This window comes from Pristiophorus japonicus, chromosome 11 (assembly GCF_044704955.1).
Source record: "Pristiophorus japonicus isolate sPriJap1 chromosome 11, sPriJap1.hap1, whole genome shotgun sequence".
Taxonomy (NCBI): domain Eukaryota; kingdom Metazoa; phylum Chordata; class Chondrichthyes; family Pristiophoridae; genus Pristiophorus; species Pristiophorus japonicus.
This window is the reverse complement of record NC_091987.1, coordinates 139580099-139607178: the sequence shown is the minus strand read 5'-3', so window position 1 is coordinate 139607178 and position 27080 is coordinate 139580099. Positions and strand designations below refer to the sequence as shown.

Here is a 27080-nt window from a genome sequence, read left to right as displayed (position 1 = left end):
ATCATGCTTGACAAATCTTCTGGAATTTTTTGAGGATGTTTCCAGTAAAGTGGACAAAGGAGAACCAGTTGATGTGGTATATTTGGACTTTCAGAAGGCTTTCGACAAGGTCCCACACAAGAGATTAATGTGCAAAGTTAAAGCACATGGGATTGGGGGTAGTGTGCTGACGTGGATTGAGAACTGGTTGTCAGACAGGAAGCAAAGAGTAGGAGTAAATGGGTACTTTTCAGAATGGCAGGCAGTGACTAGTGGGGTACCGCAAGGTTCTATGCTGGGGCCCCAGCTGTTTACATTGTACATTAATGATTTAGACGAGGGGATTAAATGCAGTATCTCCAAATTTGCGGATGATACTAAGTTGGGTGGCAGTGTGAGCTGCGAGGAGGATGCTATTAGGCTGCAGAGTGACTTGGATAGGTTAGGTGAGTGGGCAAATGCATGGCAGATGAAGTATAATGTGGATAAATGTGAGGTTATCCACTTTGGTGGTAAAAACAGAGAGACAGACTATTATCTGAATGGTGACAGATTAGGAAAAGGGAAGGTGCAACGAGACCTGGGTGTCATGGTACATCAGTCATTGAAGGTTGGCATGCAGGTACAGCAGGCGGTTAAGAAAGCAAATGGCATGTTGGCCTTCATAGCGAGGGGATTTGAGTACAGGGGCAGGGAGGTGTTGCTACAGTTGTACAGGGCCTTGGTGAGGCCACACCTGGAGTATTGTGTACAGTTTTGGTCTCCTAACTTGAGGAAGGACATTCTTGCTATTGAGGGAGTGCAGCGAAGGTTCACCAGACTGATTCCCGGGATGGCGGGACTGACCTATCAAGAAAGATTGGATCAACTGGGCTTGTATTCACTGGAGTTCAGAAGAATGAGAGGGGACCTCATAGAAACGTTTAAAATTCTGACGGGTTTAGACAGGTTAGATGCAGAAAGAATGTTCCCAATGTTGGGGAAGTCCAGAACCAGGGGTCACAGTCTGAGGATAAGGGGTAAGCCATTTAGGACCGAGATGAGGAGAAACTTCTTCACCCAGAGAGTGGTGAACCTGTGGAATTCTCTGCCACAGAAAGTAGTTGAGGCCAATTCACTAAATATATTCAAAAGGGAGTTAGATGAAGTCCTTACTACTTGGGGGATCAAGGGTTATGGCGAGAAAGCAGGAAGGGGGTACTGAAGTTTCATGTTCAGCCATGAACTCATTGAATGGCGGTGCAGGCTAGAAGGGCTGAATGGCCTGCTCCTGCACCTATTTTCTATGTTTCTATGTTTCTATGTCTCAGAGTGGCTCTTATATATTTTACCATGCAAGTTATTTGGGTCCCACAATAAGTCTCCGTTTATTGCAGGCGTCTGTTTTTTGGGAGTGCCCCTTTATACAGGTTTGACGTTACTTTCTGAACGGTTGTAATGTAGGAAACCCAGCATCCAATTTGTGCACAGCAAGCTCCCACAAACAGCAATGTGATAATGACCAGATAATCTGTTTTTTTTGAATATTGCTTGAGGGATAAATATTGACCAGGACACCATGGGAGAACTCCCCTGTTCTTCTTCGAAATAGTGCCACGGGATCTTTAATGTCCACGAGGAGCAGACGGGGCCTCGGTTTAATGTCTGATCTGAAAGACGGCACCTCCGACAATGCAGCACTCCCTCAGCAAATTACCTCACTTGATTCTCAGTTCATGGCTGTCGGTTTAATTTGATTCCAGTATCAACAGATGATGTGAACAGCAAGAGGCACGGCATCAGGTGCAAGCATATTGTGGGGCTTTCAACTGTGTGGATTCTGCTCACCCGTTAAATCCGCAACATTTTAATTTCTGCAACATGAAGTGCGTCGGCCGGCAACAGTGTTAAGGCTGGCTCCAGCATTACATTCACTTATTCAGATTATGCTAATTGTACAACCAGATTGCTTGCATATGGAAGTTAAATTGTTTGGCTCGAGTTCCTCTATTCTCTCAAAACCACCTGCTTATGACCAGCCTTGAACATTGTGTGTCAGAACAGAGTCAGAACATTGAAGCATGCGAGGATGTGTAATGCCCGGTGTAGGCAGGGTTCTGTCAGCGCCTGCAATAATGAGTGGAGTCGGGGGAGGGGGCAGTGACACTGTGGGGTGGATTGTAACTCGCAGCGGGTTACCGGCACTAAACTGCGAGCGGATTCTCCGTCCGCCAGAGTCATCAGGAGGCCTCGTTAATTCTAACCGCTGAGCCTCGGCCGCGATGGGGAGAGAGGGGATTGTGAGAGGGTCTCGAGGTGGTGGTGGGTAGTCCAGGGCAGGGGAGGCTGCGACTGTCCTGGTGGGGTTTGGAGGAGCACTCCTGCTCCTTATCTATCACACAAAGGAGAGATTTCCATTAACCTTGGAGGGTCTCTCCGCCCTTCTCACCAGCGGCCGAGCTGCTTCAGCCCGCTGGTTAAAATACCATCGGAGAACTATTGATGGGGCAGGGCCCCGAGTTACATAAATTCATGGGGCTCCAAGCTGCTGTGGGCGAGTGTCTGATCGGCATGTGGAACCCAAGCAGGGTAGTGTCGGAGAGGTGGGAATGGGCCGGGTAACCTGCACGCTTTTAACTGCCCACCCACCCAGTTTCCCCCAGGGGCGCAAGGTTAAAATCACCCCCATATACTTGTAGCTTCAACACCGGGTAACAGAACTTGTGTCCACTGCTCCCCGCGTGTTGGGCTCCTGATCTCACCGTGCTTTTAGGGAGGGGTGGGGGAGTGATGGTGAGGGGCAGTTATTCCCGGGTAGGGGGTTGAGGTGGGGTGGAGGGTAAGGGGTAGTTGTTTCCGTGTATAGGGGAGGGGTGGGGGAGCGTGAGGGGCAATTGTTCCCATGTCGAGGGTTGGGGTAGGTGTGAGGGGCAGTTGTTCCCGTGTAGAGGGTTGGGGTGGGTAGGGGGGGTGTGTGAGGGGCAGTTGTTCCCGTGTAGGGGGTTGGGGTGGGTAGGGGGGAGGGGCAGTTGTCCCCGTGTTGGGGTGGGTGTGAGGGGCAGTTGTTCCCATGTAGAGGATTGGGGTGGGTAGGGGGGGTGTGTGAGGAGCAGTTGTTCCCATGTAGAGGGTTGGGGTGGGTAGGGGGGGTGTGTGAGGAGCGGTTGTTCCCGTGTAGGGGGTTGGGGTGGGTAGGGGGGAGGGGCAGTTGTCCCCGTGTTGGGGTGGGTGTGAGGGGCAGTTGTTCCCATGTAGAGGGTTGGGGTGGGTAGGGGGGGTGTGTGAGGAGCAGTTGTTCCCATGTAGGGGGTTGGGGTGGGTAGGGGGGGTGTGTGAGGAGCAGTTGTTCCCATGTAGAGGGTTGGGGTGGGTAGGGGGGGTGTGTGAGGGGCAGTTGTTCCCATGTAGAGGGTTGGGGTGGGTAGGGGGGGTGTGTGAGGGTAGTTGTTCCCATGTAGGGGGTTGGGGTGGGTATGGGGTGTGTGTGAGGGGCAGTTGTTCCCGTGTCGAGGGTTGGGGTGGGTAGGGGGGGTGTGTATGAGGGGCAGTTGTTCCCGTGTCGAGCGTTGGGGTGGGTAGGGGGGTGTGTGAGTGTAGTTGTTCCCATGTAGGGGGTTGGGGTGGGTAGGGGGTGTGTGTGAGGGGCAGTTGTTCCCATGTAGGGGATTGGGGTGGGTAGGGGGGGTGTGTGAGGAGCAGTTGTTCCCATGTAGAGGGTTGGGGTGGGTAGGGGGGGGGTGTGTGAGGAGCAGTTGTTCCCGTGTAGGGGGTTGGGGTGGATGTGAGGGGCAGTTGTTCCCATGTAGAGGGTTGGGGTGGGTAGGGGGGGTGTGTGAGGGGCAGTTGTTCCCATGTAGAGGGTTGGGGTGGGTAGGGGGGGTGTGTGAGGGTAGTTGTTCCCATGTAGGGGGTTGGGGTGGGTATGGGGGGTGTGTGAGGGGCAGTTGTTCCCATGTAGGGGGTTGGGGTGGGTAGGGGGTGTGTGTGAGGGGCAGTTGTTCCCGTGTCGAGGATTGGGGTGGGCAGGGGGGGTGTGTATGAGGGGCAGTTGTTCCCGTGTCGAGCGTTGGGGTGGGTAGGGGGGTGTGTGAGTGTAGTTGTTCCCATGTAGGGGGTTGGGGTGGGTAGGGGGTGTGTGTGAGGGGCAGTTGTTCCCATGTAGGGGGTTGGGGTGGGTAGGGGGGGTGTGTGAGGGGCAGTTGTTCCCATGTAGAGGGTTGGGGTGGGTAGGGGGTGTGTGTGAGGGTAGTTGTTCCCATGTAGGGGGTTGGGGTGGGTAGGGGGGGTGTGTGAGAGGCAGATGTTCCCGTGTAGAGGGTTGGGGTGGGTAGGGGGGGTGTGTGAGTGTAGTTGTTCCCGTGTAGGGGGTTGGGGTGGGTAGGGGGTGTGTGTGAGGGGCAGTTGTTCCCATGTCGAGGGTTGGGGTGGGTAGGGGGGATGTGTATGAGGGGCAGTTGTTCCCGTGTCGAGCGTTGGGGTGGGTAGGGGGGTGTGTGAGTGTAGTTGTTCCCATGTAGGGGGTTGGGGTGGGTAGGGGGTGTGTGTGAGGGGCAGTTGTTCCCATGTAGGGGTTGGGGTGGGTAGGGGGTGTGTGTGAGGGGCAGTTGTTCCCGTGTTGAGGGTTGGGGTGGGTAGGGGGGGTGTGTATGAGGGGCAGTTGTTCCCGTGTTGAGGGTTGGGGTGGGTAGGGGGGGTATGTGAGGGGCAGTTGTTCCCATGTAGAGGGTTGGGGTAGGTAGGGGGGGTGTGTGAGGGTAGTTGTTCCCGTGTAGGGGGTTGGGGTGGGTAGAGGGGGAGGGGCAGTTGTTCCCATGTGGGGAGTTGGAATGGGGGGGGTGAGGGGCAGTTGTTCCCGTGTAGGATTTAGGGTGAGGGACGGGTTGGGGTGTTGGGGTACAGTTGAGGGGCAGTTATTCCCATGCAGAGGCTGAGGGAAAGTCTGAGGACTTCTGGCAGCTAGTTTCAGAATGTCACTGACAGAAGTCTGAGAGAGAAGGCCGGCCGCCAGGCCTTTCAATGAGGGATGGATGGAGGGCACGAAAAGGTGTAAAGGAGAAGAAAGAAAATACATTACAAGATGGGACAAGAGAATTAAAAAGAGTAGCGAATGAAGCCTCTGACAGTGTGGTCTGATGCTCTGTCGCTCTTTGCAAGGGGTTTACTTCAAACAGCTCCATGTGTTGTCAAGGCCTGGGTTACATCCAGACTCGACGATCCCAATGCTCTCCTGACCGGCCTCCCACCTTGCACCCTCCATAAACAAGAGGCCAGCACAGTTATACAATGAAACAGGACATTATTATATGAACCACAACTCATCTCTTCACCTTTTCATGCAGTTTTTTACACCAATGCTCAGACAGCAGGGTAAGTTCGGGCAGAGCCTGTAATTTTACAGTACGCGCTATCTGTGACTGAGACCCTCCTCAGTGGCACAGGGTCTCACAGAATTTACCCTAAATATCACATTTTAAATCAATAAGCTCAGGCTGGAATAAAAGGAAACAGAAGTGTTTTATTTAAGCTGTCAGTCATGTTTTTGGGACATTTCAGCGGAGAGATGATAAAATCCAAAATCCTGCACAAGCCAAACTCTATAGAAAGTCAAATGCAAAATACTGCGATTGCTGGAATCTAAAATAAAAACAGAAAATGCTGGAAATCTCAGCGGGTCAGGCAGCATCTGTGGAGAGAAGCAGAGTTAATGCTTCGGGTCGATGACCCTTCGTCGGAACTGGCGAATGTTCGAGATGAATAAATTGTTAAGGAGCACTGAAAGGGGGAGAGGAGGAATGAACAAAAGGAAAGGTCTGTGATAGAGTGGCAGACAGGAGAGATTTGAGACAAAATGGATGATGGGCCGACTTGAGATGGTAATATCAGTAGTTAGAAAAAGATTAGTTTAGATAGGCTGTGAATGGCAGGATAATTATCAGCTGCCATGGGAAACACAGAGGAAAAAATACATCAGAATGAAATGTGTGCAGAATTAAGGTCTGAAATTGTTGAACTCGATGTTGAGTCCAGAAGGCTGTAAAGTGCCTAAACAAAAGATGAGGTGCTGTTCCTCGTGTAATATATAGCTCCATCTAGTGGACTACTACTCCACCTAGTGGACTATTGTGGTGATGCAGTCATTGCTGGAAATACAATAAAAGCACCAGGTGACAGGTCACCTGACAAGTTCCTGAGTTGAAGCCATCGTGTAAGTGTGTGTTTGTGATGTTGTAGAGAATATACCACATTTGGCAATGAAGGATCAGATTCCTGGATACCCAAGCTGAAATTTTTGTTGGTGGATGATTCCAGCCAAACAACAGAGAGAATAGAGAGGTCCTTTGTGTTGCAGAACAGCTAAAAATCCCAGGTAAATTACAAGCACACTTGGCAGAACTAAAGAGTGCAGATGGCCGCACCTATGGGAATAATAGGGCGCTTCGGTGAATTCCATCATGACCGTGAGACTTTCGGAGCATATGTGAAGTGGCTAGAAATGTTTTCCATTGAAAAAAGTATCATCAAAGTCCCCCGATGTTGAAAACCATAACCGGGTGGTGGTAGAAAGAAAACGGACTATTTTGCTGACTGAAGCGGGCCCCGAGGTTTATGAAACCCTGAAAAATGTGCTTGCTCCCATCAAGCTGAAGGACAGGCCACTGACGGAGATTGTAACCAAGTTAGAACAGCACTACAGTCCTGAGCTCCTGGAAAATGCTGAAAGTTATCGTTTTGGGACACAAGATCAATTAATTGATGAAAGTATCAGTGAGTACATTGTAGCTTCAAAGAAGCTAGCTATTCACTTAGATAGTGACTGCGTTGTTTGTGGGATAAAAAATGAAGTGATCAGAAAAAAGTTGTTGACAACCCCTAACTTGACTTTTGACATAGCTTGTCAGACAGCTGTGTCAATGGATATGGCCAACCAATATTCCCGAGAATTTCGTACCATATCTAGTCGCAGACAACCGAGGTGAATCACCTGCAGGTTAAAAGTAAAAGGCTGTTGGGCCCCAAGGCCTCAGCAACTGGCAATGGTAACACAGTATTGAAATCGTGCTATAGGTGCCTGGGACAACACGTTGCTGAAAATTGTCCCTATATGTACTAAAATTTTGAGAACACTTTCATAGTCTCATGAAAGAGGGCTTAAGCTCAACTAGTTATCTTTTTTTTTTCTTCATTTGTTCATCTTTCTGCAGAGAATATTCTCCAGCCCCAACAGATGACGTTACCAACCTGGACATTGCATCCATTGGCTGCAACCCATCCACATCGCAGGTAACATCCTCTACACTGGCAGCAATTGGAGGAGACATGGGGCTCTATTTGTGGATGCATCAACAACTGGAGATTCCAACGTCATTTCTGGAAATGGTCTTCTCGATAGGTAGACTGAAATTATATATTTTTTGATCTTTCCGTAATTAATCTCTGTAGAGTAATTATAGCGTAGTTTACTATGGCAGTTCTGAGCTGTTCTGATACCTCTGATGTCTTTACTAATATCTTTCCTCATGTGTTATTAATCAGTGGTTCACAACCAGACATCCAGCAAGGAGACTTTCTGTAGTGGAGCTAAAGGGTAAGCACTCAAGTAGCATCTTCATGGCAGAGGGAAGGATTTTTATATCTACCAGTAATCTATTTGAATAGCTGGAAATTAGATTAAGAATGTCTATAGCTATTATAGAAAGGTTATGGTTAGATTGAGTTTGTGAAATGAAAAGGGAGAATAAAATATTGCCAGTAATGATCATTATGCTGTTCTTTAGCTGCAGATCCTTGAAGTCTCAGGGCAGGAAGTGTACCTGAAATACCTGAGAAGACATGCTGGTGACTTGTACATCTGGCCGTCTCTGGAAGACCCATCATGGGAAGTTCGGAGTGGCATCATCTGTCAAGTGAAATACCTGGAACTTGCAAATAAAAGGCAACAATTCCACTTGTCCTCATCAGATTGGAAACTGTCAGCAAGTGTCTTCCAAAACCTTTTCGGTTTTCCTAAATTGGCTTTTGGAAATATGAAAGATGGCAAATTGAAATAAATGACCCTGTAACGGGGAGATACAGGATGTAGGTATCTCTGGGGTAACGCGCATCGCAGTGTCCTTTTCTCATATGTACATAAGACATTACAAGATTAGATAAAGGGAGTAGTAATTATCCATGTTATGTTTTGCTTCCAAAGAGCATTCTATCAACAAAGAAAGCTTTGAGGAATATTGAGCATTTTTTCAATTATGAGGTCACTTTTGGACACCGAGTGATGAATGTTAGATAACGCAGCTTGTGTATTCTGATACAACTTTCATAAAGTTGCCATCGAGTAATTATCGTTTTGCTTTTTCCTGTTATTGTTCTGTTGTTGAAGAACCAGATAAAGTTATTTTTTATTGGTTGTTATGAATTTGAATTTTAACCCTCTGTCACATTATTGCATACCAGTATTGTGAAAGCACTCGTATGTGACGGTAGAGTGTTTCTTCTGAAAAGAAACTGGGCATCTTGCAAAGGCATGCCGACTGAAGAGTAAACCAACTTTCCAGGCTATAAGTACAAATCCCCAGAGAGTACATAGCATGGAAGAAAAGCAACAGGACGAAGGTATACACGTCATCAGCAGCACAAAGGTATTTAACGGTGATTCGAAAAGTATCGTCATCCAAATAGACAGTGCAGGAACCAAGATAGCCATGGAAATCAACACTGCTGCATCCGTGAGCGTAGTACCAGAATCGCTATATCTCGACAAGTTCAATAATTTTCCACTGGAAAAGATGAAGATGGAGCTGCAAGGCTACTCAGGAGAGAACATTCCTGTAGTAGGACGTATCACTGTACCGCTGAAATACAAGGATCAATTTCAGAGCTTGCCTCTCTTAGTAGTGGCTGCAGACAAGCCTGCCTTACTAGGTAGAAACTAGTTGGGATCACTGAAGCTGGAATGGAATGAGATTTTTCATGTTGAAACGAGATTTGCATTGAAGGATGATGTCATCAAGAAGTATCTGAGGGTCTTCTGCGAAACAGGCAGTCCGATTCAAGGCGAGTGTCAGGGTACAGAAGGACACTAGACTAGTTTACTGCAAACCACATCCCGTACCATATGCACTCAAGGAGAACATTGGGCAAGAACTCAAAGGACAAGAGACTGAGAACACTATCTCTAAGATAGATCTATTTAATTAGGCTACACCCATTGTTGTACCTAAGTCAGATGGTAAGGTGAGGCACAGTACACATTGTATCATTCATGCATCCTGCAGCACTTGCAGAGGATGACCAGCTATTGTTGGCAGTCCTTTGTGATATCTTCATGCTGGAGGGGCGAGTCCCGTTTTTAAACTGAATGTTCGCAATGTTGGATCCAAATCCAAAGAAACGGCAGTTGTCGTTGGACCACAAATTTGCAAATTTCCTAATTACTTGTCGTAGTACTCCTCATACATCTACTGATAGAATACCAGCAGAGTTGTTTCTCAAACAACAGCCACGAACCAGGTGCTTGTTGTAAAAGCCAAACTCGGCACAGTCAGTAGAAGAGAAACAATTAATACAAAAAGTGAATCATGATAGAGGTAGAGTAAGATATAGAAGTGTGAAATTGAATCAGCAGGTGAGAGTGAAGAACCATCACCATAAATGGTTAAAGTGGTTACCAGGAAGAGTGCTGAAGATATGTGGTTCTCGCACATATTTGGTCAAGACGTTTGATCATGGACAGGTTAGGTTTGATCACATTGATCATATTTTATTTACAGATCTGGAAGGAGTTGGAAGTTGGAATGATTCGATTGTTTCTGACTCATAAGATAGTCTTGTTATAAGTAGAGTACCAGATGTACCGGAAACAAATCCAAGAGAAAGTCAGAATTTAAGTCTGAGTCCGAGTCAGGCCGACAAACAGTCTGAAGTTGTAGAGAGTTCAAATGTAAATCAAGGATTGCCCTTGGAGAAAAACTCTCCTCAGGCTCAGCCTAGAATGAGTCTAAGGTTGACATGATGTTTGGAAAGTTCTGTTCAAGAATGAAGGTATCCTCTTCAAAACAGAAAACAAGTGGTTAAGTTTGATTTGTAAATATGGCAAAATAAGTCCATATCTTTTGTTATGTATAACCATGCAAGTTATGTATGATGATTATTTTGTTATAATTAATTCTTCATTAAGGAGGGAGCAGTGTAATATATAGCTCCATCTAGTGGACTACTGCTCCACCTAGTGGACCACTGTGGTGATGCAGCCATTGCTCAAAATATAAAGTTCCTGAGTTGAAGCCATTTTGTAAGTGTGTATTTATGATGTTGTAGAGAATATACCATACTTCGAGCTCGCGTTGAGCTTTATTGGAACAGTGCAGGAGTCCGAGGGCAGAGATATCAGAGTGGGAGTGGAGTGGAGAATTAAAGTGACAGGCGATCAGGGTCACACTTACAGACTGAATGGAGGTGTTCCGCAAAGCGGTCACTCAATCTGCGTTTGGTCTCCTCAATGTAGAGGAGACCACATTGTGAACAGCAAATACAGTATACTAAATTGAAAGACGTACAAGTAAATCTGTGTTTCACCTGGAAAGAGTGTTTAGGGCCCTGGACAGTGGGAAGGGAGGAGGTAAAAGGGCAGGTTTTGCATCTCCTGCTCTTGCACGGAAAGGTGCCGTGGGAAGGAGAGGACGTGCTGGGGACGAGGGTGACAACACCTGGAAGGAAAGCATTCCTGAGCCCGATATCGTAAGGCAAAGTTTGCAAAGTCAGGGGGGACAACTAGTGTAGGAATGCAGCTGTAATTGGGGATTCGATAGTCAGGGGCACAGACAGCAGTTCTGCTACCATCGACGCGAGTCTTGCATGGTGTGTTGCCTCCTTGGTGCCAGTGTAAGGGACATTATGGAGAGGGTGCAGAACATTCTGTGGGGGAAGAGGAAGAGGCAGAAATCGTGGCCCATGTTGGAACCAACGACATAGGAAGGAAAAGTGTTGAGGTCCTGCAGTCAGTGTTTAAGGAGCTCGGGAGGATGATAAAGAGCAGGACCTCAAAAGGTAGTAATCTCTGGATTAGTCCCAGTGCCATGCACTAGTGAGAGTAGAAATAGGAGGATATGGCAGGTTAATGTGTGGCTAGAGACATGGTGCAGGAGGGAGGGCTTCAGGTTCCTGGGACATTGGGACCAGTTCTGGGGTAGGCAGGACCTGTACAAGATGGATGGGTTGTACCTGAACTGAGCTGGGACAAAAATCCTTGTGGGCAGGTTAACGAGTGATGTGGGGGAGGGTTACCACTAATTTGGCAGGGGTTTGGCACTAAGATGTAGCATTAAAAAGTAGAAACAAGATGTTGAAGACTGGGAGAGACAGTTAAAGACAGAAATAATACAGAATTAGGTGGGATCATAGAAACTACAAAGAGGACTAAGTGAGGTTTGGATTGCACATGTGTAAATGCACAAAGTGTGGTTAATAAGGTTGGTGAGTGGCAGGCGATAGCCATGTGGGAATATGATGTAGTGGCGATGATTGAGACCTGGCTTAACATAGGGCCAGATTGGATGCTTAATATTCCTGGGTACAAGGTATTGAAGGAAGACAGAGAGAAAAAAGGAGGAGTAGCAGTTTGATGAAAGAGAGAATGTCCTTGAGTGGTCAAAGACAAAATGTATTTGGTTGGAGGTAAGCAACAATAGAGGAGCTATTATGCTACTTTATATTTATAGGCCACCAAATGGTGGGAATGAGACAGATGAGCCGATTTGCAAAGAAATTACTAAGATGTGCAAGAACTATAGAATAGTGATAATGGGAGACTTTAACTACCCCAATATTGAATAGGGCAGTAATCCTGTTAAGGGCAGAGAAGGGGAAGAATTTCTTAAGTGTGTTCAGTAGATTTTTTTTAATCAGTATATTTCCTGCCCAATGAGGAAGGTGTCATTGTTGGATCTGGTCCTGGGGAAAGAAGTGAGTGAAATGGAGAATGTCACAGTCGGGGAGAACCTCGGCAATAGTGATCATAGCATCAGATGGTTTAGATTAGTTATGGAGAAGGACAAGGAGCTGTCTGGAATAAAAATACTGAACTGGAGTAGGGCTAATTTTAGCAGATTAAGGAAATATCAGGCCCTTTGACTCCAGTTTGTAAAGACTGGAGGCAAAGACTGGCAGGTACGAATGTAATGTAGCAATGGGTGGCCTTTCAAGAGGAGATGGTTCGGGTACAGTCTAGGTACATTCCCATAAGGGGACAAGGGAGGGCAGCCAAAGGGAGGGCAACCAAAGGCAGAGCTCCCTGGACGGCGAAGGAGTTGGAGAGTAGGATGGAGCAGAAAAAGAGGGAATATGAGAGATATCAGCTTGTTAATACAAGGGAGAATCAGGCTGAATATAGTACAGAGGACAAATGAAAAAGGAAATACGAGGGGCAAAGAGATAGTATGAGAATGGATTGGTGGTGAACATAAAAGGGAATCCAAAGGTTGGCGATAAGTACATTAACAGTAAAAGGATTGTCACAGGAGTGGTGGGGCCGATTAGGGATCAAAATGGAGATCTATTGGCAGAGGCAGAAGACATGGCTGAGGTACTAAATGAGTACATTGCATGGGTGTTTACCAAGGAAGACGAATTTGCCAAAGCTATGATAAATGAGGAGATTGCCAGGATACTGGATGAGATAAAAATAGATAAAGAGGAAGCACTAGAAAGGCTGGCGGTACTTAAATTAGAGAAGTCACCCAGTCCAGATGGGATACATCCTCAGTTGCTGAGGGAAGTAAGGGTAGAAATTGCGGAGGTGCTGACCACAATCTTCCCATCCTCCTTAGATACAGAGGTGGTGCCAAAGGACTGGAGGATTACAAATGTTACACCGTTGGTCACAAAAGGGGAGAAGGATAAACCTGGCAATTACAGGCCAGTCAGTTTAACGTCGGTGGTGGAGAAGCTTTTAGAAACGATAATACGGGAGAAAATTAACAGCAACTTGGACAAGTGTGGACCAATAAAGGAGAGCCAGCATGGATTTGTTAAGGGCAAATCGTGTTTGACTACCTTGATTGAATTTTGTGAAGCGGTAACTGAGTGAAGGAGGGCAGTGTTGTTGATGTTGTGAATATAGATTTCCAAAAGGCGTTTGATTATGTACCACATATTAGACTTGTTAGCAAAACTGAAGCCCATGGGATAAAAGGGGCAGTAGCAGCATGGCTAAGGGATAGAAAACGGAGCGTTGTGGTGAATGGGGGCTTTTCAGACTGGAGGGAGGTATACAGTGGTGTTCCCATTCCCCAAGATTCAATACTAGGACCACTCCTGTTTTTGATATACATTAATGACTTGGACTAGGAGGTACAAGGCACAATTTCAAAATTTGCAGATGACACGAAACTTGGAAGTGCAGTAAACAGTGAGGTAGATAGTAATAGACTTCAAGAGAAAATAGACAAGCTGGTAAAATGGGCAGACACAAGGCAGATGAAATTCAATGTAGAAAAGTATAAGATGATGGCCCAGAAATCCTGGTTTCTCCTTCCTGCGGGCGTTCGACTGGATTCTAGAAAAAAGATGCGCACCGACCTGAACCTGCTGCGACCACCAGAGATCCCGATCCTGAGGCCACCACTGACTGCGCATCGCAGCGCGTGCACGTCAGGACGTGCGCAGGGCTGGAGCTGCAGTCACATGGCTCTGGGCAGCCAATCAAGGTAAAGTAAGTTCTCATTCATAATAATGGGAACTTCATAAGTTGGAGTTCCCATTACCATGAATGGGAACCCCCTCCCCCCAAACACACCAGTAATAAAAAATAGAAAAAATACACTACATATTTAACATTAATTTAACTTAAAGTTATTTATGTATTATTAAAAATATATATTTTTCCAATTTTTAAAAATGTTTTTAAAATTATGCTTTAAAAAAAATTAATGTAGTGGGTAGAGTTTCTAAAAATAAAATGTGTTTTTAAACTTTTATTTTTTATGTTTTAAGTGTGTTTTAAAACTCTTGCGCCTGTAAAGGGAGGCTATGTGCCTGCTTTTATCAGACGCAAGAGTTTTCAGGACATTTGCTGGGCAAGAGATGGGTCTATCCCGCAATCTTGCCCATGCGAATGTCCTGGATGTGGGGATACGGAAGATCTGTCAAGCTCCAGCTGGACAGATCAGAAAAGCCGGTTTTCAGCAAATGCGCATTGTGCGTTGCCTTCCCGGGTCTGTTCTCACTCCATATGGACCCAGGAAGGCCGGGATTTCTGGGCCGATACATTTCGGTCGGAAGAATGAGGAGAGACAATACAAGCTAAATGGTACAGTTTTGAAGAGAGAGACCTGGGGGTGTTTGTGCACAAATCTTTGAAGGTGGCAGGGCAGGTTAACAAAACATAAAGCATATGGGATCCTGGGCTTTATAAATAGAGGCAGAGAGTACAAATCTCAGGAAGTTATGCTAAACCTGGATAAAACACTAGTTCAGCCCCAGCTGGAGTATTGTGTCCAATTCTGGGCTCCGCACTTTAGGAAGGAAGTGAGGCTTTGAAGAGGGTACAGAAGAGTTCTGCTTGAACAGTGACAGGTTTGAGGGATTACAGTTACGTGGATAGACTGGAGACGCTGGGGTTCTTATCCGTGGAGCAGAGAAGGCTAAGAGGAGATTTGATCGACGTGTTTACAATTATGAAGGGTTTAGATAGATTAAATAAAGAGAAACTGTTTCCAATGGGTGAAGGGTCGACACCCAGAGGGCACAGATTTAAAGTGATTGGCAAAAGAACCAGAAGCAACATGAGGAGAAACCTTTTTACTCAGCGAGTGGTTAGGATCGGGAATGCACGGCCTGACAGGGTGTGGAGGCAGGTTCAATAATCGTCTTCAAAAGGGAATTGGATAAATACTTGAAAGAGAAACATATGCAGAGATTATGGGGAAAGAGCGGGGGATGGGACTAACTGGATTGCACTTTGAAGGAGCCGGCACAGACTGGAATGGCCATCTTTGGTGCTGCACTATTCTGGGAGAGCTTGCTCACTTGCAAAGTGATGAATCTCTAACTTCTTCCATTTCTGACGAAGGGTCTTCGACCTGAAACGTTAACTCTGTTTCTCTCCACAAGTGCTGCCTGACCTGCTGAGTGTTTCCAGCATTTTCTGTTTTTAGTTCAGATTTCCAACGTCTGAGGCAATGCTCACGTTGAACTGTGCGCGTGCGTGGTCGCGCAGTAATCTGCAGGGTCCTCACAGGCCGCTCACAGCGTTGGAAACACCGCGCATGCGCAGAACTTTAAAGGGGCCGCACAGTGCAGCCTGCAGGGATCGCTGATCTGCAGTGTTTTACTGTCGTCTTAATAAGAGCTTACTGACTCTCTCACTGCTCGCCGGCTCGCCACAATGACTGGAGCTTCGACAGGTGCAGGTATTTGCTCAGCCTGTACCCTCGATGGACATTTACTTGGTGGGAGTATCAGAACAAGTTATAGCTGCTTCAACCCAGCAATTCACCATGCTGCACCCTCCATCCAATGGTTTATTTTCAGAGGGCACGGCTATCTGACACTCATCCTCCATATGGGAACATAACGTCCCACAGAACCGTAAAACGTTCTCTCTACTCTTCCCAGATTCTATTGTGGTGAAGCTGCCATGGTGCATAAGGTACGAGCCATAGGACCATCAGGAGCCTCATCCAATCCCGCAGGTTCCTGTGGCCGTGGGCGGCATGCCCTTACTCAAGTTTAGAAGGTCAGGGTTCAATGTTCCATTAGACAGATCCTCTGAGCATGTTTACCTGAGAGCAGGGGTGACCCAGCCAGTCCCACTGGGCCGATCCCCATGTTGTTCAGAGCAGTAGTCCATGCTGTGGTGTCAGTGAGGGACATGCTGATCTGACTGGGGCCAACGACTAGACCTTCCAAACCTGCTGTTCCTGGGAAAACAAATGGAAATCATTTAAGTAAGTAAAGTTAGATCTTGCCCTGGGCTCAAGGATATAAAATACTGTTTGGCTGTATGAATCCAGGCCGATTGTGAGACTTGTTTTCTCTCAGTGTCAGTATTGTCCTGTCGTGGCAATTAGAAACAGGGTGCTTTGTGCATCCCTTTTATTTTTTTCCTTCATTTTAGTCGTGTAAACCGTTCCTGCAGAGACAAGATTCCCGAGCAGCTGACCTTCTCTGGGAACAGTGATGTGTCAGCTGTGGCTCAGTGGGAGCACAATCATCTCTGAGTCAGAAGGTTGTGGGTTCAAGCCCCACTCCAGAGACAGTAACACAGGCTGACACCCCAGTGCAGTGCTGAGGGAGTGCTGCACTGTCGGAGGTGCTGCCATTCGGATGAGGAAAGGTTGAGTAGGTTGGGCCTCTACTGATTGGAGTTCAGAAGAATGAGAGGTGATCTTATCGAAATGTATAAGATTATGGGGGGGCTTGACAAGGTGGATGCAGAGGACGTTTCCATTGATGGGGGAGACTAGAACTAGAGGGCATGATCTTAGAATAAGAGGCCGCCCATTTAAAACTGAGATGAGAAATTTCTTCTCTCAGAGGGTTGTAAATTTGTGGAATTCGCTGCCTCAGAGAGCTGTGAAAGCTGGGACATTGAATACATTTAAGACAGAAATAGATAGTTTCTTAAATGATAAGGGGTTATGGGGAGCGGGCGGGGAAGTGGAGCTGAGTCCATGATCAGATCAGCCATGATCTTATTTAATGGCGGAGCAGGCTCGAGGGGCCCTATGGCCTACTCCTGTTCCTATTTCTTATGTTCTTATGTAAACCGAGGCCCGGTCTGCCCTCTCAGGTGCATGTAAAAGATCCCATGTCACTATTTGAAGCAGAGCAAGGGAGTTATTGTCGGTGTCCTGAGCAATATTTATTCCTCAACCAACATTACTAAAACAGATTATCTGGTCATTTATCATACTGCTGGTTGTGGGAGCTTGCTGTGCATAAATTGGCCGCCGCGTTTCCTACATTGCAACAGTCACTACACGTCAAAAGTACTTGATTGTCTGTAAAGAGTTTTGGGTTGGCCTGAGGATGTGAAAGGCGCTGTATACCAAGCTAAGGGGAGGGACAGATAATCAGGGGAAAGAATTCCTCATGTCAAACACACGTAACTTCTAGTGTTCTGTTCAAGACTGACACTTGGCAAAAGGGGGCCTCAGAGAGTGGAACAAGCTGCCATTAAACATAAAACAGGAGAGATAAATAAATGGAGGAGCAGTTGGCCATTCGAGGGCTTTGCTTGCTGAGTTACACGAGCACACACACACATTGAGTTTTTGGGTTTGGAGGTTTGGTAAGGGCTGTTGCCTCATTGGTGGATAAATCCCAAATCAGAACCCCAAGGTCTGTTAGTCTCAGTAACCCGAGACACATCTGGAAACAGTAACATTGAGCCCAGTGAGTGAGTGCAGAGTGTTTGGAGTAAAGGACGTTCCTCAACTTCTGTATTTAGTCAAAATCCATTCGACTCTCCAACTCATTGCTCGAAGGTGCATGTTCAGACCCACAATACACTGCAGTCTGACAAGTAAATATTTATAGAGTCATACATCACAGAAGGAGGCCATTCGGCCCATCGTGCCTGTGCCGGCTCTGTGACAGAGCTATCCAATTAGTCCCACTCCCTTACTCTTCCCCTGTAGCTCCGCACATAAACCTGAACTAATACTGAGACACATTTCGGAATGCACGAATACTGGGATCTTCCGCTAACTCTCAGATTTCGTACACAGTGAAATTTGACGAATCATAAAACCCGAATTTCCATAAACCCCCATGAATTTTAGGTCCCAGCAGGTAATTCAGCCACGTTCCTTTTCATAATAACGCCCCAACTACCCAATCTTCCGCTAAACCAAATCAACAATCTAAGACCGAGGATCAGTGAGAGGCACAGAGAGAGTGGGCCCCCTGTCCCAGAGGGTGGTCACTGTACATGCAGCCAAACTGGTCGCGGAGACTGGGTGACCATCAGCAGACAGGGTAGGAAGTGACAGGGAGGGTAGGAAGAGCATCATCGGTGGAGCTGGATTCGTCCAATAGGCTTACTTGTTTCTTTTTGCCCACGACATAATTGGAGCTACGATTCTAACAATTGGTGAGCAGTGTAGCGCAGAGATTGTGAGCCTCTTCTATCGACCAGAGCCTCACTACACGCCAGCAGGGGCTGGAGATAGAGGCAGCAACATTGCAGCTCCAATCCTGTGTCCTGCACTCGCATCGAGAAAGGCTCCATCAGGCAGTGAAGCCTCGCAAGGTCTGCCCTACACGCAGGAATAATGGGTGAAGTATCATTGGCAGGTTTTATAAATCTGAAATTTAAAGTTGGGATACAATGACGTCAAGTGTTTGGGTACCTGGTATAATTCGTGTCCTGGGACCATAAGGAATTACATGCTCCTTTCTCAGTTAACCATGTTAATAACATGTTAATACTTGTATCGAACCTTGGTCAGACCACACTTGGAATCCTACATACAGTTCTGGTCCCCATATTATAAACAGGATATTGAGGCACTGGAGAGGGTGCAGAGAAGATTTACAAGGATGATACCAGAAATGCGAGGGTATAGATATCAAGAAAGGATGAACAGGCTGTGTCTCTCTTTTCTCTTGAAAAAAGGCTGAGGGGTGATCTAATAGAGATCTTTAAAATGATGAAAGGTTTTGATAGAGTAGATACAGAGGGAATGTTTCCACTTGTAGGGAAGAGCAAAACTAGAGCCCATCAATATAAGATAGTCACCAAGAAATCCAATAGGGAATTCAGAAGAAAGTTTGTTACCTAAAAAGTGGTGAGAATGTGGAACTCGCTACCACAGGGAGTGGTTGAAGCGAATAGTATAGATGCATTTAAGGGCAGGCCAGACAAGCAACTGAGGGAGACTGGAATAGAGGGTTATGCTGATAGATTTAGATGAGGAAAGACGGGAGGAGGCTCGAGTGGAGCATAAACACCGGCATGGCTTGGTTGGGCCGAATGGCCTGTTTCTGTGCCATATATCCTATGTAATCCTATGTAATCCTATGCAATAACCTTATTGGGGTCTAGTCACCTTTCCCTGCCACATTCCTGGGCCACAGGATCCTTAACCTCTTTACCAGACTTTCCATACTTCTCTCCCCCTCTGCTATTCTGCTTTAACCATCAACACTTCATCTGGATCCATCTTTTGTTTCTTTACTTGTCCCATTACCACCCCCTTTGCCTTGGACCAGCATCCCTTTGGTCATTGAATCACTCCTGCCCATCACCCTATCACACACCTTCCCCTGTTGTTCTTCTCCTGCCCTCCCCCTTTCCCTGGCTCTATACCTGCTTAAAAACTGTTCATCTCGAACCTCTCCCAATTCTGACGAAGGGTCATCGACCTGAAATCTTATCTCTGCTTCTCTCTCCACAGATGCTACCTAACCTGCTGAATGTTTTCCAGCTTTTTCTGTTTTTATTTAATAAACTTGTTGTTATTCTGTAACCGACTTTGTAGATTTGAATGGCCGGCAATCAAACCTATGTGGAAGTGGGGGGTTTACTGTGGCTGGTTTTACGCCGCCCAGTTTCATTGGCAGGAATGATAGAAAGCTGTCCATTAACGAGGCTCCTGCAGCAAAGCTCCTTTCACACTGGTAACTGGTGCACACCGGGATGTTTCACTAGTGAATCCTGTGGGTACAGGTAACCGGTGCACACGGGAATGGTTCACTAGTGAACCCTGTGGGTACAGGTAACCGGTGCACACGGGAATGGTTCACTAGTGAACCCTGTGGGTATAGGTAACCGATGCACATGGGAATGGTTCACTAGTGAACCCTGTGGTACAGGTAATCGGTGCACACGGGAATGGTTCACCAGTGAACCCTGTGGGTACAGGTAACCGATGCACACGGGAATGGTTCACCAGTGAACCCTGTGGGTGCAGGTAACCGGTGCACACGGGAATGGTTCACCAGTGAACCCTGTGGGGTACAGGTAACCGGTGCACACGGGAATGGTTCACTCGTGAACCTTGTGGGTACAAGTAACCGGTGCACATGGGAATGGTTCACTAGTGAACCCTGTGGGGTACAGGTAACCGGTGCACACGGGAATGGTTCACTAGTGAACTCTGTGGGGTACAAGTAACCGCTGCACACGGGAATGGTTCACTAGTGAACCCTGTGGGGTGCAGGTAACCGCTGCACACGGAAATGTTTCACTAGTGAACCCTGTAGGTTGCAGGAAACCTTTGTGAAACGCCATCTTGTCAGAATGAACAGCCCAGTTCTCTTCCTGGGCCCTGCTGGTCCGTGTGGATGGTCATCACAGAGAAACAGGAGCTTTCCATTTTGCTTCAGCAGGACAGCCTGAAGCATGCCCCAGAAACAAAGCCTGGTGTTGTTGGGCTGGTATTTGCTGTATCTGGGCCTCTAATGGTGTCTGCCATTAGTTAGACTTGCCCCTGCTCCCTGAAGCTCAAAACATTTTTGCCCACAAAGTTTCTGGAAGTGTGAGCTGACAATGTTGCAGCGAGGGGAACAGGGCGTCTGGCACTAGAGTGGTGTCGAGCTCATTGTGTGTTGTTGGAGCTGCATTCATCCAGGCAAGTTGAGAATATTCCATCATACTCCTGACTCCTGCCTTGTAGATGGTAGTGAGGCTTTGGGGAGTCAGGAGGTGAGACACTCGCCACAGAATACCCAGCCTCTGACCTGCTCTTGTGACCAGTGTTTATGTGGCTGGTCCAGTTAAGCTTCTGGTCAATGGTGACCCCCAGGATGTTGATGGTGGGGGATTCAGTGATGGTAATGCCATTGAATGTCAAGGGGCGGTGGTTAGACTCTCGCTTGTTGGAGATAGTTAATGTATGGCACTTGTGTGGTACGAATGTTAATTGCCACTTTTGTCCATGTTTGGACTAAGGCTGTAATGAGGTCTGGAGCCGAGTGGTCCTGGCGAAACTCAAACTGAGCATTGGTGAGCAGGTTATTTGTGAGTAAATGCTGCTTGATAGCACTGTCGATGACACTTTGCTGATGATTGAGAGTAGACTAATTGGTTTTGTCCTGCTTTTTGGGACAGGACATATCTGGGCAGTTTTCCACATTGTCGGGTAGATGCCAGTGTTGTAGCTATACTGGAACAGTTTGACTAGAGGTGTCGCTAGTTCTGGAGCACAAGTCTTCAGCACGACAGCCAGGATGTTGTCGGGGACCATTGCCTTTGCTGTATCCAGTGCGCTAATCCGTTTCTTGATATCACATGGAGTGAATTGAATTGGCTGAAGACTGGCTTCTGTGATGGTGGGGACCTCAGGAGGAGACGTTGAGTTTAACGGGCAATTAATGGGCAAATACAGCTGCTATCCCCGTCCTCCACACACACGGCCCGCTGCTATCCCCGACCAAAGGTGAGGGTTTTTGGTTTTTTTCTTCTTCTGTACATGCGCAATGAGTTGGTCTTTTGTTTTTCTTTCAGCGCATGCGCAGTGCATTTTAGGCACACGATGATAGCACGCCTCCGCCACCCCCCATGCCCCTCCCCCACCACCCCCCGCCGAGATGGACTCAGGTAGCGCCGGCGCAACAGTCCGGTTTCCTTAATCGTAAACTTGAGATTTTTTTTCCCACTGTTGACGGTGCTGAAAGACACGTGCGTTCAGGTAAGTGGGCGCATCATTTTTGTTTGGGGAAAATTAGGGCCAATAGGTGGTAGAGATAACTCTGTAAAACTTTTAGACTCATTCCATATCGCCTGAGAACCAGCTCTTCTACAATCTCTGACACAAGGGGGCGGTGAGATTGCCCTGCGCCCCGGGCGATCGGGGGCGGTAACTTTTGGGGCTGGGGATTTTTTTGGGGGTAAGTCCTGCCCTAAAGGAAGCGGATCGCAATCTCCCGCACTCCACTTCCTTTGAGGGAGGTAACCGGGGGTATACTGCGACGGGGAGTCAAGCACTATGTGGATGCTCCATGTGGCACTGACACGCTTCAACACCTCGCCCCTTCGCTTAAAGGGGAGGGCCGCTGCGCACTCTGCAAAGCCTCTGATGGCCTTCACTGGGCCACCAGGGCAGCGTGTGCCCGGGCCAGCAGCCTGGCACCCAATCGGAGTGCCGGGCTGCACGATGGCTGCCCAGACCACGCTAGGCAGAGAGTTGGCCGACAAAAAAAGCTGGGGGCCCGGAGCGCTGGCACTCTGCCCTTTAAGCACCGCCCCGAGAGCGGATGTTGGCCAGCTTTGTGATCCGTGACGCTGGCAGTGACATCCGCTCAGGCCAGCCTCGCAGCCCGCGGGGCAATTTCCCCACCGGGGGGTTAAGGGGTCGGTGAGGGGTCACCGCACACGGCAATGACATCGGCAGCGATTGCACGGCGGCTAGGGGCACTAACCGCGGGGCACGACGTTGCCATGGCAGCGCCTCCGCAAACTTCCTGCAATTTTCCAGCAGGCGGTAACGCCCCCTCCCCCGGGCGGAAACTGTCCTGTCCCGTTAGCAACCCCAAAATATTTACAAAGATTATACCAGAACTGAGAGGGCACAGCTTTCAGCAATGACTGAACAGGCTGGGGATCTTTTCTTTAGAGAAGAGAAAGCTGAGAGGTGACCTGATGGAGTCCTTTAATATTATAAAGTTTTCTACATTACAACAGTGACTACACTTCAAAAGGTACTTCACTGGCTGTAAAGCGCTTTGGGACGTCCGGTGGTGGTAAAAGGGAATTCAGGAGTAACTTCTTTACTCAGAGAGTGGATACAATGTGGAACTCGTTAACACAAGGAGTAATTGAGGCGAGTAGCACAGATGCAGTTAAGGGGAGGCTGGATAAATGAGGGAGAAATGGATTGAAGGATATGCTGATAGGGTGAGATGAAGTAAGGTGGGAGGAGGCTCGTGTGGAGCATAAACACGGCACAGACCTGTGGGGTCTGTTGCTGTGCTGTAAATACTGTGCAATACTGACAGAAAGATTTTGTAATTTACTTTGTTTCTACATTGTTTATAACGCTTGAAATCAGCTAACCTCAGTGTGTCATCGTACCACAGGTACTGGGTTCAGACCAGTATCTATACAGTGTGATAAGCAGCTGGTGGAATTGAGTTATACTGCCAGCTGCACATCACACTGTGCCCAGTGATGCCAGGACCTGCTCACAGGCTGGTTATGTTTCCATTTAGGGAAAGAGTTGGCGGCACACACAGAAATAAATTGAAGAAACATTTCCTAGCGAATGATGTGACTACAGTCCCGTTGTGCCTGCAGGTGGGCGCACTGCACTTGCCCTGAGCATGCTGGGAGTCAGAGCGCAGACTGAGTGACTCGCGAGCTGCACCACTACTTTCCGCTTGATCACAAACATCACTTTGCACCAACACAACAAGCAGCAACACAGCACCACAGCACGAGAACACGTTGTTGTAAGATTGCTTCAGACCCCGATAGTCAGCTCACCGTGGGGCCTTCCTTCCCCACAGTCTGGGCTTCAGACCCCAACAGTCAGCTCACCGTGGGGCCTTCCTTCCCCACAGTCTGGGCTTAGGACCCCGATAGTCAGCTCACCGTGGGGGCCTTCCTTCCCCACAGTCTGGGCTTCAGACCCCAACAGTCAGCTCACCATGGGGCCTTCCTTCCCCACAGTCTGGGCTTCAGATCCCGACAGTCAGCTCACCATGGGGCCTTCCTTCCCCACAGTCTGGGCTTAGGACCCCGATAGTCAGCTCACCATGGGGCCTTCCTTCCCCACAGTCTGGGCTTCAGATCCCGACAATCAGCTCACCGTGGGGCCTTCCTTCCCCACAGTCTGGGCTTAGGACCCCGATAGTCAGCTCACCGTGGGGCCTTCCTTCCCCACAGTCTGGGCTTCAGACCCCGATAGTCAGCTCACCGTGGGGCCTTCCTTCCCCACAGTCTGGGCTTCAGACCCTTACAGTCAGCTCACCGTGGGGCCTTCCTTCCCCACAGTCTGGGCTTCAGACCCCAACAGTCAGCTCACCGTGGGGCCTTCCTTCCCCACAGTCTGGGCTTCAGACCCTTACAGTCAGCTCACCGTGGGGCCTTCCTTCCCCACAGTCTGGGCTTCAGACCCCGATAGTCAGCTCACCGTGGGGCCTTCCTTCCCCACAGTCTGGGCTTCAGACCCTTACAGTCAGCTCACCGTGGGGCCTTCCTTCCCCACAGTCTGGGCTTCAGACCCCAACAGTCAGCTCACCGTGGGGCCTTCCTTCCCCACAGTCTGGGCTTCAGACCCTTACAGTCAGCTCACCGTGGGGCCTTCCTTCCCCACAGTCTGGGCTTCAGACCCCGATAGTCAGCTCACCGTGGGGCCTTCCTTCCCCACAGTCTGGGCTTCAGACCCCGATAGTCAGCTCACCATGGGGCCTTCCTTCCCCACAGTCTGGGCTTCAGACCCCGATAGTCAGCTCACCGTGGGGCCTTCCTTCCCCACAGTCTGGGCTTCAGACCCTGATAGTCAGCTCACTGTGGGGCCTTCCTTCCTCACAGTCTGGGCTTCAGATCCTCACAGTTGTTGTGTCCTTACACACTACGGCAAATCAACACGAGGCACATACTGGAGACAAGGTCACTCCATGACCTGTACCTTTATTCATAGAGACCAAGAAGTGATGACCCTGCGTGGGACCTCCCTTTATACACCTGGATGACCAGGTGAGGAGTGTCTCCCACAAGTTCACCCCCTGTGGTCAAGGTGTGCATTTCTCAGGTGTATACAGTGTACAGTGTTGTTACATAAAGGTTACAGTTATGTGAAGGTTACAAACATGACATCACTTGCCCTCCAACGTCTTTGGGTCAAAGATTGAGTCTTTCAGGCAATCGACGCTCTCTCGTGGAGCGCCGCAGTTGGGGCTCTAGTTGTTGAGCCTTGGCATGCGTCTTTGTCACCTGTGGTGATTCCGCCTCTTCCGGGCTGACCGCAGGGACTGTGCATGCTGCTGACGGTTCTTGTTGCTTGTTCACTGGCAGTCGTGTGGGCAGCATCTCATGATTTTCCTCAGGTTCCTCAGTGTCCATGCTGAATCTTCTTTTTACTTGGTCCAGATGCTTGCGACATATCTGCCCATTGTTGAGTCTGACCACTATGACCCGATTCCCCTCTTTACAAATTACAGTACCCTCGAGCCACTTGGGCCCCACAGCGTGATGAAGAACAAATACAGGATCATCGATTTCTATACATCTCCCCTTTGAGTTACAGTCGTGGCATACATTTTGGGACTGGCGCTTGCCCTCAACAATGTCTGACAGGACTGGATGAATGAGGGACAGCCGAGTTATAAGTGTACGTTTCATGAGTAGTTCCGCTGGCGGGACTCCCGTGTGAGCGAGTGCGGGCGGGACCAGTAGGCCAGCAGGAGGCGTGATAGACGGTATTGAAGGGAGGGTCCTTGAATCCGGAGCATGCCTTGCTTTATGATTTGGACTGCACGTCACGCCTGGCCATTGGAAGCCGGCTTGAATGGTGCTGTCCTGACATGTTTGATGCCATTACCCGACATGAACTCCCTGAATTCATAGCTAGTGAAGCACGGGCCGTTGTCGCTAACCAGGATGTCCGGCAAACCGTGGGTCGCAAAGACCGCACGCAGACTCTCCATTGTGGTGAATGTCGTGCACGAATTCAATATGATGCACTCGATCCTTTTCGAGTACGCATCAACAACAATGAGGAAAATGTTCCCCATGAACGGCCCCGCGTAGTCTACGTGAATACGTGACCATGGCTTGGTGGGCCAGGGCCACGGGCTGAGTGGGGCCTCCCTGGGGGCATTGCCCAGCTGGGCACACATCGTACACCTGCGAACACAATGTTCCAGGTCTGCATCAATTCCCGGCCACCAAAAGTGTGACCGGGCAATGGCCTTCATTAGCATAATGCCTGTGTGCTCGCTGTGGAGCTCCCTGATGATTCTTTCCCCGCCCCTCTGGGGCATGATTACCTGGCTGCCCCATAGTAGGCAGTCAGCTTGGATGAAGAGTTAATCCATCCGTCTGTGAAACGGTCTGACCTCTTCAGGGCATGCTCCATGTGCGGGCGCCCAATCCCCAGTCAGGACACATTTCTTAATCAGGGATAGGAGGGGATCTCAGTTTGTCCAGGTTTTGATCTGCTGGGCTGTGATGGGGGAGCCTGCACTGTCAAAGGCATCGACAGCCATGACCATCTCAGCGCTTTGCTCTGCTGCCCCCTCAGTGGTGGCCAGTGGAAGCCTGCTGAGCGTGGCAGCGCAATTTTCATTGCCTGGCTGGTGCCGTATGATGTAGTCATACGCAGCCAGCGTGAGAGCCCATCGCTGTATGCGAGCTGACGCATTGACATTGATAGCTTTGCTGCCGGACAACAGGGATGTTAACGGCTTGTGGTCTGTTTCTAACTCGAACCTTCTGCCAAAAAGGTACTGGTGCATCTTTTTCACCTCGTAGACACATGCGAGTGCTTCCTTTTCAACCATCCCATACCGTCTTTCTGCTTGGGAGAGCGACCTGGAAGCATAAGCCACAGGTTGGAATTGGCCCTCATCATTACTCTGCTGCAACACGCACCCAACCCCATAGGATGATGCATCACATGTTAAAACCAATTTCTTATAGGAGTTGTACAGGATCAACAGCTTATTCAAACAAAGCAGGTTCCGCGCCCGATTGAAAGCCCGTTCCTGACAGTCCCCCCAAAACCAATCACAACCCTTACGCAGGAGCACGTGTAGCGGCTCCAACAATGTACTTAAGTTCGGTAGAAAGTTCCCGAAATAGTTCAATAGTCCCAGAAATGAAAGTAACTCCGATGTGATGCCGGGCCTGGGCGCGCAACGGATCGCCTCTGTTTTGGATTCGGTGCTTCAGACCCTGATAGTCAGCTCACCGTGGGGCCTTCCTTCCCCACAGTCTGGGCTTCAGACCCTTTCAGTCAGCACACCGTGGCGGGCATCCTTCCCCACAGTCTGGGCTGGATTTCAACTCTCAGTTTAGGGTTTAGAATTTTTATTCATTGTTTTCAAGGCTTACTATGATTTGGACTTTTTGTGGATGTAATGAGTCTTTGGCAATACAGGCGATAGTGTATCGGCAGCCCAGTTTATAACCTGCTTGATTTTCTTTTGCCTTGACTTCCATAGAACAGAACATTTGGATG

General features: G+C 48.5%; 1 protein-coding gene across 1 annotated transcript in view; it reads right to left on the bottom strand.

Annotated features, from left to right (window-relative positions):
- Nucleotides 1-26355, bottom strand: part of LOC139275595 (ecto-NOX disulfide-thiol exchanger 1-like) — a 249283-nt gene extending 222928 nt beyond the window's left edge. Inside the window, exons 1-2 of the mRNA XM_070892766.1 lie at nucleotides 26110-26355; nucleotides 15732-15873 (exon numbers count right to left, since the gene is read on the bottom strand). Of these exons, the coding sequence (XP_070748867.1) occupies nucleotides 15732-15873; nucleotides 26110-26355 (388 nt within the window). The remainder of the gene's footprint in view (nucleotides 1-15731; nucleotides 15874-26109) is intronic.
- Nucleotides 26356-27080: the final 725 nt, after the last annotated feature.